Raw genomic sequence first — 17,561 nt, forward strand, 5'->3', positions numbered from 1 at the left:
TTACTTGACTGTTTTTTCTCTCCTTCAGGATCTATTGGAGGAGACAAATCACCCTTCAAACCTTTAGACCTTCTGAACCCATTGAACGAACAAGTTAAAATTGGTTATAATATAATCATATACACATTTGTATATCAATATCCAATAAACATATTTGGTGCACTAGTCCTCAAAGAGATGTTCTTTGATTTATTTGGCTAGTTTGTTTTTCAAATCAAGTTATGGTTAGGCAGAGGTGGAAAAAGTCCTCGATTGTAAAAGTAAAGCTACCTTAATATAAAATGTATCAAGTAAAAGTGAATGTAACCCAGTAAAATACTACTTGAGTAAAAGTACAAAGTAAAAGTAAATGTCACTGATGTGATCTTCCTGTCTGGGTTTTCTTTCGGAATGTAGTGAAGTAAAAGTAAAAGTAGTCAACAATATAAATAGTACAGTAAAGAACAGATACCCCCAAAAAAAAAAAAAAAACTACTTAAGTAGTACTAAAAATTATTTTTATAAAGTATTTTACACCACTGCGGTTAGGCTATGTCATAATTGTTCGGTTTCCAAAGTTGGACTGAGAGTGGGAAAGCAATTTTTTCGAGGGCAGAGGCATATTTGAGATTTTTCAATCCTTTGTGGGGGAGGATCCATATACAATAACACTTGTTCACCTATGCTCCTATGTTCTGGATTCCTAATATCCAGTTTGCAGTAATCCAGGTCTTGTTTAGTGCCTACAATAATGTTTGGACAGGTCTGAAATCTGGAAAATGTCCAAAGTTCACTACAACTTTAAGAAATAGTTCATTCTTCGGGTTTTTTTTTTCCATCAGGAAATCACATGGAGGTGCTGTCGTGCTCACATGACAATCTGAACTATGGCAGGCGAGCTCAATGAAGGTAATTTGCTAAATACATGTTATGTTCCACATCTTTATGTTGTAATTAAGAATGTGTTTTCGACTTTTTGTAAACGTTCTACGTGGCGACAGGGGAAATAATGATTTTTTTGGGGGGGGTTATGTTTGTGATTGAATTCAGAGAACGCGGTGTGAAGTGTTCAGAGCTAAATAGTGTAGCCTACGATTCGTGATGTAACTACAAAACCTGTCAACTTTAACATAAACAGTAATATAGTTGGTTTACTACTCATCTGAGCATTAGATTACACGTTTAGCAAGGGTGTTTAAGTTATTAGGATCCCTATTAGCTACTGCACATGCAGCAGCTACTCTTCCTGGGGTTCACATAAAATCTACAAATACATAGAAGTACAGAACCGTAATAGACAAGAACATAAGATAGGTGTAATTAAGGGTGATTTGACATAACTGTAGGGGTATTTTATACAGTAGGGTAGGCTGCTGTACTCTGCTCATTGTCATGTTCTCATCTGTTGTGGATGTTACCTGTCCCATAGATTTACAATCTAGATTATATTTCTATGACCTGTCCAAATCACGAATTCAACGTTCCATAGCATAAGACTAGGCTGGTTGTCTTCTGTTTAGCTATTATATTCCACGATTTGCCTAAGAGACTTTAGGAAATCTTCATGTGAACATTCTATCGTTAATATTTCATCCTGATTCGATAACCCTCACAGTTATCATCCAATCACAATATTTATGCAAATTAGACTGATAGAAAAACATTAATTTAATTCATACATTTGATTAGAAGCATTCAAACATTGGGTATGCTGACGTAATACATGTCATTGTAAACATAACATTGGGTGTGGGGAGAGCAGAGGATTACGTTTAGCTTTTTATTTTATTTTTACCAGCGTCTTGGCAAACAAATGACAGGAGTGGAAAGTTAGTTGGTAACGTTACCCAGACTACCATAGGAAAATTGTCGCTAGTTTATTTTTTATTTTCTTTCATTATGAAAATGACATATGATTAAGTTTACTTTGTAAACATGTTTGCCAAAATACATACATTTATTATTTTAAGCACTGGTTTGCCCATACTTGTAACTGCCATAATAATGGAAATGAGGGATACAAAGTATATTGAAAGCAGGTGGTTCCTGAGTTAATTAGGCAATTCCTTTCATGCTTAGGGTCATGTATAACAATGCTGGGCAGGCCATTATTTTGGCTACCGTGGCTATGCTATGGATTACAATGCCCCTATCCCACAGGGCACGAGTGGCCACTGATTGGTTTGATGAGCATGAAAACGATGTAAACCATATGCCATGGTTGAACAATTGTACACTTATGGGAGATTCTGGAGTGGTGTCTGAGACGGTGTTTTCCACCACCATCAACAAAATATCAAATGGAATTTCTTGCAAACTAATGGTGTCTGTCGCATTCCTCCAGTAGAGTTCCAGATGAGTGTAGAATCTAAGCCAAGATGCAGTAAAGCTGGCCTGGATCGTGGTGCCCCAGCACCCTATTAAGACACTTTATGTTGGCATTTCCTTTATTTTGACAGTTACCTGTATGTACAGTGCCTTCAGAAAGTATTCACACCCCTTGACTTTTTCCACAATTTGTTGTGTTACAAGTTGGGATTAAAATGCATTTAATTGTCAACGATCTACACAAAATACTCTGTCAAAGTGGAAGAAAAATTCTAACATTTGGTAAAGAATTTATGTATAAAATAAAACAATAATATATCTTGATTAAAAGTATTCAACCCCCTGACACAATTACATGTGAGAATCACCTTTGGCAGTGATTACAGCTGTGAGTCTTTCTGGGTAAGTATCTAAGAGCACACCTGGATTGTACAATATTTTCACATTATTCTTGAAAAAATTCTTCAAGCTCAGTAAAGTTGGTTGTTGATCATTGCTAGATAGCCATTTTCTTGGCATAGGTTTTCAAGCCAATTTAAGTCAAAACTGTAACTAAGCCACTCAGGAACATTCACTAGCAATGTTTCCATTAGCTTGTCCAGTGATTAATTTTTGTTGGTCAACATTTAGAAAATATGTGACAATTACCTGCTAGAGTGCGTTTCCATTGAACTATCTCGTTTCAATAAAAACACCTGGATGTAATGACATCACACACACAAAAAATGAGAGTGTCGATGTAAAAATGTAGTGGATGAAGTGTTTCCATTACCCATTTAAGCAAATTTTTGGCGACAAGCTGTATGCCCTCCCACCTATCTGTTGCATGTCTCAGGTATCCCACAAAAGCCAACATGTGTAGAATGCAATCATTTACTCATATTTGCCATATTCTAATAAGTCACATGTGCCAGCGTATCGCTGCAGTCAGTGCCATGGTAAAACTTGCACCCCTGTAGACCTGAAAGAATTTAATGGTGAAACTTGCCAACCAGACAAGCAAGGCGAAGCAATTCATGCATTCTTGAAAGTCAGGACAGTCCTTGTTCTGCAAAGAAACATAATATATATATTTTTTTTGTGTGGAAGCAATAGGCATTTAGAATTAAACCTGGAGTTGAGCTTTATAATTATACAGTGACATCACATGCCGTGTTTACCTTCAAAATGATTAGGAAATCATAATTTATTCTAAAAACACAGTTTCAATCATCATTTGTCAAAATACAGAAAGTTGAACAAAATAAAAATCCACCCGTCGAACAAAAAAATGTTGTCGATCTTGAGAAAGTTTCTCCTATATCTGCCGTTTCCATGACACATGTCGCAAGGATTCTTTTTGTTGCAACATTGCTTTGCTGTTGGAAAGCAGACTGAACCAGGTTTTCCTCTAGGATTTTGCCTGTGCTTACTGTAGCTATATTGTGTTTTCTATTATCCTAAGAAACTCCCTAGTCCTTGCTGATGACAAGCATACCCTTAACATGATGCAGCCAACATCATGCTTGATAATATGAAGAGTTGTACTCGGTGATCTGTTGTGTTGGATTTGTCCCAAACATTGTTTTGTATTCAGGACATACAGTGTTTCTTTGACACATTCTTTGCAGTTCTTAGTTCTTAGTGCCTTATTGCAAACAGGATGCATATTTTTGAATATTTTATTCGGTACAGGCTTCCTTCTTTTAACTCTCATTTAGGTTAGTATTGTGGAGTAACAGCATTGTTGTTGATTCATCCTTAGTTTTGTCTTATCACAGCCATTAAACTCTTTAACTGTTTAAAAATCACCATTGGGCTCATGGTGAAATCCCTGAGCTGTTTCCTTCCTCCCTGGCAACTGAGTTAGGAAGGACGCCTGTATCTTTGTGGTGACTGGGTGTATTGAGTGTAATTAATAACTTCACCATGCTCAAAGGGATATTCAATGTCTGTTTTGTTTTTTTACCCATCTACCAATAGGTGCTCTTCTTTGAGAAACATTGGAAAATCTCCCTGGTCTTTGTGGTGGAATCTGAGTTTGAAATTAAGTGCTCGACTGAGGGACTTTAGAGTGTGTGGGGTACAGAGATAGTCATTAAAAACTCATGTTAAACACTATTATTGCACACAGAGGGAGTCCGTGCAACTTATTATGTGACTTGTTAAGAAAATCTTTACTACTGAACCTATTTAGGCTTGCAATAACAGAGGTTGAATACTTATTCACTCAAGACATTTCATCTTTTCATTTTTAATTAGTTAACATTTCTAAAAACATCATTCCAATTTGACATTATGGGGTTCTGTGTGTGTGTGTGGACAAGTGACACAAAATCTCAATTTAATACATGTTAAATTAAGGCTGTAACACAACAAAATGCACTGTACATCCAAGTTAGCTAGACTTTAAATATATAGATTAGCTGGCTACTCACTAGCAGGTGGGCTTGTGCTTGAGATTGTTTGAGATCTGTGTTAAAGATGCACTATGCAGAAATCGCTCCGCCATTTACTGGCTACTAAAATGTGAATAGTTTGCCTAATTTCAGTTTGTGACAAAACAAGCAAATATAGTGTAGAGCATCATTGTATCATCTAAACCACTGAAATATATTTTCCATTAGAAAAATATAGTATTTTCAGCTGTTTGAAGCTGATGTACAAAACCGAAAGTAAAAAACACAAAAACAAAACTTAAGTACAGGAAGCATAGAAATAGCACAAATAAAACAGATCTACAACTTCTTAGACTTGCTTTCAGTGAGAATGACAGATCTATAACACACATTTCTATGTGAATATGCTTGGTCGCCCAAAAAGTTAAATTTTACACCTTTAATTTTCTATAATGCCTGTTACCAGAAGTTGGTCATTATTATAAAATAATTATAATTAGTGACTCTTATGCTGAAGGCTTATTTTTAGCCTAGGTATAATTTTACAAGCCCTGAATACAGCCCTACCTGCACCTTAGAGACTGCTGACCTGTGTACATAGTCATTGAACACTGGCCACTTTGATTATATTTACATACTGTTTTACCCACTTTGTATGTATATACTCTATCCTAGTCAAGGCTTATCCTATATAACTACTGCTGTACACACATTTTATATTTATATACTGTCCATATTTTCACAACCATTATATGCATATACACTGAGTATACCAAACATTAGGAACACCTTCCTAATATTTAGTTGAACTCTCTCCCCCTCCCCCCCTCCAATTTTGCCGTCAGAACAGCCTCAATTTGACGGGGAATGGACGGGTGTCGAAAGGGATGCTGGCCCTTCTTGACTCCAATGCTTCACATAGTTGTGTCAAGTTGACTGGATGTCCTTTGGGTGGTGGACCATTCTTGATACACACACAAACGGTTCAGTGTGAAAAACCCAGTAGCGTTGCAGTTCTTGACACAAACCGGTGTGCCTGACACCTACTACCATACCCTGTTCAAAGCCACTTAACTCTTTTGTCTTGCTCATTATTCACCCTCTGAATGGCACACACACACAATCCATATCTCAATTGTCTCAAGGCTTGGAAATCCTTCTTTAAGCTGTCTCCTCCCCTTCATCGACACTGATTTTAAGTGGATTTAACAAGTGACATCAATAAGGGATCATAGATTTCACATGGATTCACCTGGTCAGTCTGTCATGGATAGAACAGGTGTTCTTAATGTTTTGTACACTGTGTAAAATATCTATGTATCTGCACTCTGACATTGCTCATTCTGATATTTCTTTATTTCTGTGTTTGTGTATTTCTGTATTGTTAGGTATTACTGCACTGTTGGAGCTAGAAACCTGCGATAACATTTACAAAATATGTGTACGCGACCAATACATTTGATTTGTTTCGGTTAAATGAAACACAGGTTTTGCCATGATGTTTAACCACAAATCATGCAATTTAATAGAAATGTCTTCATCCACATAAATCCATGCCTAATGGTTTGTGCACCTCCTCTCTCAGGATCAGTGCCTCCATACTACAGGGAGGTGTATGAGGCCATCCGGAGTAAGATAGAGGAACGAGTGCAGGTGGAGGTCTTCCAGAGGTTGCTCAGCAGAACAGATCTTCCCACTGCTGTGCAGGGCCAGGTGAACACCAACTTGTTCTTTACTTGTTGTCACATCTATGATCTAGAATGCCTGCCAAATGTGGAAAGGAAGTTCTGGCTGTTTGTGGGGGTTTTTTTAGGCTCAAGTTTTTGTTGTTATGAAACAGAAGCACAGGCTGGTTTGTTATGTATTAGACCTATGGGTTTTCTATCCTCTTCCCTTCTTGGAAGAAATTCTGCAGAATAGGAAGTAGACACTTAACAGAAAAGACTTGAAAAACATCTAGCGCTCTTTGATACAAACTATTCAAAGACCCTCTCAAGCCTATATTTGTTTTACCACTAAGTACTAAGGGGGTAATTACAATACTAGTTCCAGCACCAGTTATTAGAAAGGGTGGTTCCTGGAAACTATCTCCTTGCTGCCATTTAATTAGTGGTATTTGCTTCAGTAAAGCTTACTCAAAAGTGATGGTATTTGAGGGGATGGCATTTAAAAGTTGTGTTATTCAAGAGCACATGGGACATGAAAAATACAACGTGTTACATCAATGAAGCGTTTCCATGGATAATGTGTATTTCAGCTTAGACCTCATGGTTCAGTTTGATGTTTCTTACTGTATTAGATCATTACTAAAGTGTTCTCTGCATTTTCTTGTCAACCACGGCTGAAATTAGGCCTTGGATTGAGCAATGACCTGTTAAGAGAGTCCTGTAATGTCCTGTCTTTTTCAGATTGCTGAGCATGTTGACTACACTGATGGATTCTTAAGCAAGTTATCCCTGTATAAAGCACTGGCGTTGATCGCCCTTGCTCAGCAAGGAAAGCAACCAAGCCCGAAACTCTTAGAGAACTGCATACAAGGTAAGCCTTTTAACGAGTTGTTTTCAAGTAAGGACACAGCAGTAAATGTGCATCTTAATCAGTGGCTTGACTGTTAAGTATCTAAGGTCAAAAACCTTTGTGACCCCTATGAACAGCTTGTGTGAGAAAGTTCACTTCGCTATATATTGTGTGAAGTTGAATATGCATGTGACAAGCATTTGCACACAAAACAAGCAGGTGTGCTGTGCTAAAAAGCTAAAAGGCTAGTTTTATCAGAGTGTGTTGTATTTGTTGGCCGGTTTCCTCTAACCTCTGGGCATTGCGTCCGGGAATACACCAGCTCCCTTCCCATGTCTCTGTAAAATACACACAACCTTTCCCTGCCCTTTTTTTCCTCTGGAACAGCTCTGTGAAAATCATAATGAAAGTTACAGGAAGAACTCTTCCCTCTCTCTTAAGTACACTTGTTTTTCTTGATTATATGAATCAGTTTACTTTCACATTCTGTGGCTAGGTTTTTGTGAAGAAAAGCACGAGTGTTAAAGTGTACAGTACCATTAAGTTGGAGAGGAGTCGTCGTCTTTGGTTTTTCAGAGGTAGCCATTACTCCAAACACAGCCCTGAGTTAGAGCTCTGTTCCAAAGCTCATATGATTATTTAGGGCCCTCTGTGTTATTTCAGTGCTGCCAATATGGCAGCTGACTGCTTTCTGTGAAACTGATGTCACGTTTTCTCTGCTGAGCTATGGTAGAGCTGGTTTCCTGGTTGTTGTAGGAGGACGATTAACTCATATCTCTGTGGAATGTCAAGGAGGGTTACATTCAGGATCACATGAATCACACCATCATAATTGTTTGAAAGACTTAAGAGACATTTGAGTTTAGAGAGAGTTATGTGAGCTTTCTAATGGTGTCAAGTCTAGTTTCCTCAAAATTACAAAAGGTGTACTGCAGGGGTTGGTATTGGGACCTGTGCTCTTTACTATTTATATACAGTGCCGTGAAAAAGTATTTGCCCCCTTTCTAATTGTTTCCACTTTTACATATTTTTAATACTGAATGCTATCAGATCTTCAAACAAATCCTAATATTAAATAAAGGGAAACTGAGTGAGCAAATAACACAACAATTACATACTTAATACATTTATTTAATAAATAAAGTTATGCCACACCCAATGCTCCTGTGTGAAAAAGTAGTTGCCAACTTACACTCAATAACTGGTTGTGCCACCTTTAGCTGCAATGACTCAAACTAAACACTTCCTGTAGTTGTTTATCAGTCTCACGTCAATGTGGAGGAATTTTTTACCACTCTTTCATGAACAGTTAAAACTCCGCAACATCTGTGGGTTTTCAAGCATGAGCTGCTTGTTTCATGTCCTGCCACAACATCTTTTCATGTAGACTTGAATGTGTGTTTTTGATCATTGTCTTGTTGCACGACAAAGCTGTGCTTCAGCTTCAGCTCACAGACGGATGGCCTAACATTCTCCTGTAGATTTATCTGATGCAGAATTCATGGTTCCTTCTATTAAGACAAGTCGTCCAGGCCCTGAGGCAAACCATCACACTACCACCACCATGCTTGTCTGTTGGTAATGAGGTTCTTACTGTGAAATGCAGCATTTGGTTTTCGTCAGGCATAATGGGACCCATGTCATCCAAAAAGTTATACGTTTGAATCAATCATAGAACGTTCTTCCAAGAGTCTGCATTCCACAGTTAGAACCTCATGACAACAGTCAAGCATGGTGATGGTTTGGGGATGCTTTGCTGCCTCAGGCGATGTGAGATACTGATCAACAACTACAGGAAGCATTTGGTTGCAGTCATTGCAGCTGAAGTTGGCACAACCAGTTATTGAGTGTACGGGGCAATTAATTTTTCACACAGTGGAATTGGGTGTTGCATAACTGTGTGAATTCAATTAAATACGTTTTTTAAAAAAATATTTGTAAACTCAGGTTCCCTTGATCTAATATTAGGTTTTGGTTGAAGATCTGATAACATTCATTATCAAAAAATATGCAAAACAAATAGCAGAATCTGAAAGGGGGAAAATACTTTTACCAGACTGCAGCAAGCCACTACTCTTAAACTGTGGGAAGCCATCTACCCAGCAAGCCACTACTCTTAAACTGTTGGAAGCCATCTACCCAGCAAGCCACTACTCTTAAACTGTTGGAAGCCATCTACCCAGCAAGCCACTACTCTTAAACTGTTGGAAGCCATCTACCCAGCAAGCCACTACTCTTAAACTGTGGGAAGCCATCTACCCAGCAAGCCACTACTCTTAAACTGTTGGAAGCCATCTACCCAGCAAGCCACTACTCTTAAACTGTGGGAAGCCATCTACCCAGCAAGCCACTACTCTTAAACTGTTGGAAGCCATCTACCCAGCAAGCCACTACTCGTAAACTGTGGGAAGCCATCTACCCAGCAAGCCACTACTCTTAAACTGTTGGAAGCCATCTACCCAGCAAGCCACTACTCTTAAACTGTTGGAAGCCATCTACCCAGCAAGCCACTACTCTTAAACTGTTGGAAGCCATCTACCCAGCAAGCCACTACTCTTAAACTGTGGGAAGCCATCTACCATAGTGCACTTCACTGACAGTTTTAGTACTCATCACTGCATCATGTATCAGAAGGTTGGCTGGACCTCACTAAAATCCTGTAGATTATTTTATTACTCCTTGTTTACAAAGCTCTGCTCCACAATATTCCAATATGCCTCGCTTCCCTGTTGAAATATTTCAATATGAGATACCAATCCCGCTCCGAGGTTTTCTTAACTCTTGAGGTCCCGGTTGTCTCCACCAAGTTTGGTAAATTTGCCTTTCGTTTTAACGCACCACAGTTCTGGAATACCTTACGATCAATTTCCACCTGGATTCCCTGGTGTCGATAGGGCAGTTTAAAACTGTTGGTAAATGAGTTCACGGAAGTGTGCAATTGTTTCAATTGACTATTATAACTTGTTATAATGTATTTATAGCTGAATTGTAGTTTATTTTTTATATTTTGTTGTATTGATGCCGTTTTTGTCCTCAGGGCACCATTGCAAATGAGACACTGGTCTCAATTGGGCTCACTTGATTAAATAAAAGTAGGCAAAAAAATGTGAATGGGAGAATTCAAGTGTCTGAAGGATCAGAGGGCCACTAAGGGAGGTGAAATGTCAAATGTACACTGGAACATGATTGCTTTTCCCACACAACATGGATGTGTGTAGGAAAATGTTTTATATTCAAACCCGCACTACAGGAAATCACAAATGATGTCTATTAGTTCAAAAGAGCTGGATGTTTACACTTTGTCTGTGAGCATAGATGTGCTGATTGCCTTCTAGATAAATGAGTGGATGAGAGCATTGTTATCTCATGTTTGACTTTGTGTTTGTTTGACAGAGTTCCCTAAGCCCCAACTTGGTGAGTTCAAGGACCTCCAGACTCTGAGGATGCAGCCAACTCAGGAGAGCCCCCTCACGGTGCCCCAGACCCTGGGCAAGCTGCTTGCCAGGGATACAGTCCAGGTGGAGCTAATTCCTGAAAAGAAGGGTCTGTTCCTCAAACACGTGGAGTACCAGATCACCAGCCAGGTGAAGGCTGCATTTAATTACATATGATTGTAACATAAATGGGCTTTGTTAGATGAACAGTTAAGGAAGTTATTAATAGGAAAGGTAAGGCACATACTTTACCATGCATTTACCTTTTTACTTCAAATAGGTCACTTTTGTGCATTACAAGCAACATTTATTAATAGGAATTTTGATCATAACTCCAAAAATTATGTAATTCCCTCTGGCTCTATTCCTGGCTTCTCAATTATTTCTGCATTTTTGGCTTGGTGAAACGAATGGCTTTAATGCTTGTCCATCTAAGAATGAATGTATGCATACAGTACATTGCATCATTTACACTGGATGCCTAAGCTGAACAGAGCTGGTGTTGTTTCTGTGCCGTGAGCATTCACAATTAGTATGAACTAAAGCCAACACATGACAAACGCATCCATTGTCAATATATTTGTTGAATTCACAACCCCAAAGCATTATGTTATTTTGCACATCTCGGTTATTCACAGATGTAATATTTGTTTGAACCTTTTCAGCATTTTAAGATATCTGTTTACCGGCGGTACAGTGACTTCGATGTCTTCCACGAGCTCTTGCTGCAGAGGTTTGCCTACAGAATGGTGCCTGCGTTGCCACCTAAGAGAATGCTGAAAGGAGGTATATGGAGGATGTCAGTCAGAACGTTTGATTATTAGGAGGAGAGTGAGGCTTCGATCTGTAAATAAGTGTTCCACTCTGCATCAGAGCTGGGGTCCTGCTGATCCAGAGGAACTCAAATTGTATTAATCCAACTTCACCCGTGTTCTCACATCCAGACATGAGCTCTGTCTTTATATTACCATTATTAGATACCAATGTTATTACTTTATTCAGGGTTGGGCGGATAACTTGAAAAATGTCATCCGTTACTGATTACAGTTACATGATAAATAATCTTTTGGATTACTCCAAATAAGTATCTGATTACATTTGGATTACTTTTGCATTACTTTAACTTCTAGCACTCAGACATATGTGAAAATGCTTAAAAATTTTGATTTAATATAGATTTTTTTTCATTTAGTAACATTATTATTTCCAAATGGGGTGAGAGCCCAAATATCCTATAATTCATGTTATGTTCTATGTGTAAGAGCATAATCACAGGGCTCCATACTAGCATTTTTACTTGTTGGCACCAGCCCATGATTTGGTTACAACACAATTGCTGTGGGGTCACACAATAGGAAAAAAATGGTAGTCTTATCATCTTATAAAGTAATTCAACATTTTTATTCAGAGGTGTACTAGACTACTAACATGGTATGATTCAAGAAATGCATGGTTTATTCTAACATCATGTTCAAGTACAACTGCATGATTCCAGCTATTTTGAATTGCAACCTAAACCGGTGATTGTCATGGACTTGGGGTTTGGCAACGAGGCAATTGTTATTATTTCACTATGAAAATAAGCTTACAGAATTTTTATATATTTTTTGATCAACAGATATTCATTTGTCGACATCTTTTTGGGCACTAATTTATATTTTGAGGCTAATTTATTTGGGGCTAATTCACCAGATGAGGAAGTGGTTAGCTAGATTTCTAACTCAAAGTATAGCCTATTACTGATAGTTAGCCGTGAAATGTATATCTAACAGTACATTTAATATATATGCCTATGCACCTACCTTTAATGCTCAACGTGGGTGCCCTTTGTTGGATATTAAAACACAATTTCAGACCAGAAAGCTTAGACCCTTTTCTCTTACACAGTAACCACATTGGTTGCATTCAGTAGTGTTTTCCCCATGATTAGGCCTACATTTTGAAATATTGTGCATTCTAAAAGCATTTCACGAAGGAAAGAGAGATTAAAACTGCACTGCTTCAAAGCAGCAAGCAGGAACTCTGTAGTCCAGATGATTTGCATTGGCCAGTGAGCCAGGTGTCAATGTTTTGGAAGCTTTACCAATTCATTCATCCACAAAAGAAGCCATCCACCCTAAATGGGCAATCAGCAGAATAATATAATCTCTGAGAACATGTGAGAAGTGCTGATGGTGCGCTAAATGACAGCAATGATGTCAAAGTTTTATCAAGCCGAAGTATAGATAGATAAAGTAATCCCGAAAGTAATTAGCTGTTTTTAAGAATGTAAGTAATCCGATTACACTTTTTTTTTTTTTTTTTTTAGTAATCCAGGTTGATTAGTTAGTTCAAGGGCCAACCCTGACTGTATTACATAAAATGGTATGATCTCTTCTGTTTTACGGAAGCAGAACAACTGAATATGCTGGCTCTTTAACTGACCTCTGTCTACAGTCCTGACCTCCATGTCTGAGAGGGACTTTATAGAGGGAAGGCGGCGTGCTCTGGGCCGGTTCATCAACCTAGTGGCACGACACCCCTTCTTCTCCGAGGACGATCTGGTCAAGACCTTTCTCACCTTCAACGGCTCGGTACGTCTCTGCTACTGAAAAGACCACCTTTCTCCATCTCTGCTAGTCGTCTACGCCAAGATCACATTGTTCTTTGGCTTGCCATGGATAATGACTGTACTGCTCACACAACTTTACTCTCTCGCTTACTCTCAGGACGTTCAGGTGAAAATGCGTGATGCTTGCAAGAAAGTGGGAGATGAATTCATGACTAATACAATGGCAACTCTGGCAAAGGTTTGTATTGTTTCTGTTATGAAATGGTACATCAAATGACTATTTGAAATCCTACTGAGACGCAGCAGTGTGAGTCTTGTTACATCTGTGCTGTAGGATTATCTCCCAGCTGATATCCAGGCCCAGTTTTCATCAAGCAGGGAAGTGATCAGGAATATCCACAACAGCTTTCACAAGCTGCGGGACCGGGCAGAGAAGATGGCCGAGCGCTCCAAGGAAAACGCCACTGATTTGCTAATGTTTGGAAGGGAGCTCAGGTACAGAACTCAGCATTTACAGGGCATAAAACTCTCTTTCTCTATCGCCCCTCTCTACACAAGTGTTTTAGCCCAAGGAAACGTATTATGCTAGCTACCCCACCCATACAACAGTTTTGGGGAAGAAAATGTTGGCAATTGTAAAGGATTTGTTTTCTTTTCCTTTTCAGGGTTTTCACTTCAAATTGTTTTTTGTAAGCCAAGACACCGTACTGGTCCAGCTTCTCTAGTTATGCTTTCTGTTGCAGTACACTGGGCTCTGATGGTTCACCCATTCCCTCTCTGGCTTCATCCCAAAGCACCTGGGGCATTCTCCGTCAGTCTCTGAAAGGCCTTTCCGTGGAGTTTGCTCTGCTAGCAGACAAAGGTGCTCAGCAGGTACAATCCAGCTCACCGTATACGTACCACCTGCTCTCCTGTGGTATTGCCAAACTCATAATCGTTTATTCATTGATATCTTAAGGGGAGGAGAGAAGAGGATGATGTCGTGGAAAAACTGAATCTATTCTTGGATTTGCTGCAATCGTACAGAGTGAGTTTGAGAAATGTAAAAAATATATTTACTGAAGAACTCTGTATCAAGTTAATGCAATGTTACTAGTGTTACTACAAATGCACTACACTGGTATAACAGCAACTTCATTTCGAGTGTTAACAATATATCTTTGACCCGTGTGGCTCACTTGGTAGAGCATGGTGCTTGCAACGCCAGGGTTGTGGGTTTCCCACGTGGGACCAGTACAAATAAGTACTACTTACTGTAAGTGGTTCTGGACAAGTGTCTGCTAAATACTATAATGTAAAAATAGGGTAGTTATTTCTTACCGTGTGGTTGTGTCCCATAGGATCTGTGTGAGCGGCATGAGAAGGGAGTATTGCACGAGCACCAGAGAGCGCTGCAGAAGTACGGTATGATGAAGAGGCAGATGATGAGTGCCACAGTGCAGCCCAAAGAGCAGGTGTCAGTGGAGCAACTGGAGTCTCGCATTGTGCAGGTTCTCTTTCTCATTCATTCCATCTCCTTCTCTCCCCCCTCGCTCTCTCTCTGTGCTTGAAAAGCGCTCTTCTTTCCTCATTTACTCAGGGTTGTCACACGTCAAATCAACACTGTTGTCAGGATAATGAAGATGAAATAATGTCATCACAGACCAACCCACCCTCCCTCGGAGAGACTGTGTCCTCTCTGACATTGAGAGGAAGGAGGGAACAGCATTTTCCTAGATGCCATCATTTGGGAGTTGATTGATACCCTGGTATAAGGATTGATATCCTTGTAGGTCCTACAGCATTTCTCATACTAAACCGTCTTAGGAAGATATTGCATTTGACAGTTGGGAATTTCAGCCTTTAGAATGGATCTCATATGTCATGTCTTTCAACACTGACTCCTACAGACAAGGCCATGACAGCATGGTCTTGTGATCAATGAGGTTGTTCCTCTTGATAACCATCATATGGTTGTGGTTTGTGAAGCAATGGTTTGTATCCTCCCCCAACAGCAGGAGAACGCCATTCAGACCATGGAACTGCGGAACTACTTCTCCCTGTTCTGCCTTCACCAGGAGACTCAGCTCATCTTCACATACCTGCCCATCACCTCTCACATCCTGGGAGCCTTCGTCAACTCACAGGTCCAAGGTCACCAAGAGGTGAGACTCACCTGGAAATATACAGTGTCAGGATTGAGTTGAAGTAGTGGAGCACACAGTTCATTAGGTTGATGTGTGTTGATTCTAATCTTTAATAGATAATACAATTATAAGATGATCGTCTATAGAATTTTGGCCAGAGGATGCTTTCACTGTAACAGACTACTTTGTTTGTTTGATAACTAGATGGGTGCAGTGTGGAATGATCTCCAGGAGAAGCTTGGGTGTCTCTTTGGTGTCGATGAAATGCAATCCCCTCCTCTTACACCCAAGTAGACACCCATGTCCCCTTCTCTCTCAACAAGCGATGAATATGCTGCTTTGCAAGCCAAGAAGACAGTCACTCTCAGAAGGGACTGATGGTGAACTGTTTTCATAAAACCTTGAAAAACACTACAAACTGTGCCTTTAAGTATAAATCAGTGGTGAGTAAATGCAGTTTACTCAACCTTTTTTTTCATTTTCTTTGTGGGACAGTTCATCCACCTTTTGTGGAAAAATGCATTGAAGTATAGGGAGCACTACTTTTTTTCTCTGCTACTCCGCGAACAGTTTACCCACTTTTTATTTTTTTTACCACTACATCACTGATTTCAATGAATGGATGTGGTCTGCAGCTCGAGATATATTATACCGTACGTACATCATCACTAGGGATGTCAGAGGTTGATCAAAGGTGCTCATTGGGAAGTGGAAGAGTGCTTTGAAGAATGTGTACTGCTGCCTTGCTGTATGAGAAGAGGAAAATATGGATTTCATAATTGATATATAGGGAACATTTTGTTGAAAAGCTGGACACTTTCTGTGTTATTTTGTAGCTCAATGCCTTTACCATATGAGGGACTTCTTACCTACACTTCTTGGAGGATCATTCGCCTATGTCGAGGTATAATGTAGTGTCTTATTGCAGGCAGACACATGTAAGAATGTATTTGCGTGTAAGAATACACTAATTAAGCTGATTGAAGATGTTGCCACACAGGGAAGATACGTTTCCTTGCCGCAGCCAGGTTGTGGCAACATAACCTTTGTGTTTAAAATGACTAGTGTAAATGTTTAAGATGTTTAGAAAGATTCTAATCAGGGCACGGGCTCATTTCTGAAAAAAGACAGGCAAACCAATATGTATTAAAGTAAATGTAGTAGCAGCATGCTATTCAATGGTTTGTTGTGAAGTGCAACATAAGTATTAATCATCCTACTGACCACACTTGTGCAACTGGGCTTTCTAGCTTGTGTTGATATTTGGGCAAAGGCCTTCAGATTCCTTGCTTCAATTGAATCTTCGTTGCAATACTGTGAAAAGCTGCTTCAGTTTCTACTCCTGAGCCCGAGCAAGCTATCAAGAGGAAGAAGTTTGAAGTAAGTTTGAAGAAGTTTTAAAATAATTTATGATTTATGGCTGATATAACACTCCACGTGACCAATGGTGAACATACCAAAGAAACATGCTACAATGCCACAGTCATTAGTGCAATTAAGTAGTAATTATCCTGTAATATCTTATTTCAGGTAGAAATTAAATGTGCTCTGTGTTAATGCTATTGACCTGTTTGCAATGTTTGTTTCAATTAAGATGCAATAATGGTGGTTCAGTGTTTACTTAATGTAGATTTGAAGAAAACTATATGGAATATTTTTCTGTGAATGCAATATTCAAGAATATTCTCCGATTGATCTTTTTCAAGAATATACCCAATGATTTATTGTCCTCTTATTCAACAGTATACATTTATTTAATGTCTAAAGCATAAGATTATGTTGATAAAGTTTCTCATTATTTGATCTGATGAAAAATGTATTTTTTCACTCACAATTGAAGGTTTACGTAACCTGTTCTTGCGAAATTCAGCCTCTTCTTGCAGGATGTGCAAATTGCATGTGTTTTACATGTAATTAAAGTACAGGAATGAGGCTGTGTAATAAAATGTTGTCTCAATTAGAACTGAGTAATATTAGATGTTTTATTCAATGCAGTATTGTCTCTTCTCTGTGGAACTGTTAATTGGTTCCTCACAAGTTATTATTGTGTCAACATGAGATATTGTCATAACCTTATTTTTTTTGTCAAGTCTTAAAAATTTTGAGTAACAAATGCTTTATGATCTTTGAGAAAGAACATTTGAATTGGGTGAAGGATGTAGATACAGGAACATTTAACTATTGTACAGTTTTATGTTGAATCTCACTTCATGTTAAATAAAAAGTATCAGATACCCGTCTCATTGTT

The 17,561-nt window shown here is 38.8% G+C and overlaps 1 protein-coding gene across 1 annotated transcript; it reads left to right on the plus strand.

Moving 5' to 3' along the window:
• Positions 1 to 607: 607 nt before the first annotated feature.
• On the plus strand, positions 608 to 17,547 carry LOC118365293 (sorting nexin-8-like). Its single transcript, XM_035747391.2, has 13 exons — positions 608 to 888; positions 6,271 to 6,398; positions 7,094 to 7,223; positions 10,596 to 10,786; positions 11,302 to 11,422; positions 13,073 to 13,209; positions 13,345 to 13,425; positions 13,522 to 13,682; positions 13,931 to 14,060; positions 14,146 to 14,214; positions 14,528 to 14,677; positions 15,182 to 15,331; positions 15,518 to 17,547. The coding sequence occupies exons 1-13, from the start codon at positions 867 to 869 to the stop codon at positions 15,605 to 15,607; spliced, it is 1,560 nt and encodes a 519-aa protein (XP_035603284.1). The 5' UTR covers positions 608 to 866; the 3' UTR covers positions 15,608 to 17,547.
• The last annotated feature ends 14 nt before the right edge of the window (positions 17,548 to 17,561 follow it).

Source organism: Oncorhynchus keta, chromosome 5 (genome assembly GCF_023373465.1).
Source record: "Oncorhynchus keta strain PuntledgeMale-10-30-2019 chromosome 5, Oket_V2, whole genome shotgun sequence".
Classification (NCBI taxonomy): Eukaryota; Metazoa; Chordata; class Actinopteri; order Salmoniformes; family Salmonidae; genus Oncorhynchus; species Oncorhynchus keta.

Excerpts from the sequence above, each read along its gene's own strand:
- LOC118365293 (XM_035747391.2), top strand. The coding sequence starts at position 867 with ATGGCAGGCGAGCTCAATGAAG. Across the intron at positions 889-6,270 it reads GGCAGGCGAGCTCAATGAAG|GATCAGTGCCTCCATACTAC; the intron begins GTAATTTGCTAA and ends CTCCTCTCTCAG. Across the intron at positions 7,224-10,595 it reads CTTAGAGAACTGCATACAAG|AGTTCCCTAAGCCCCAACTT; the intron begins GTAAGCCTTTTA and ends TTTGTTTGACAG.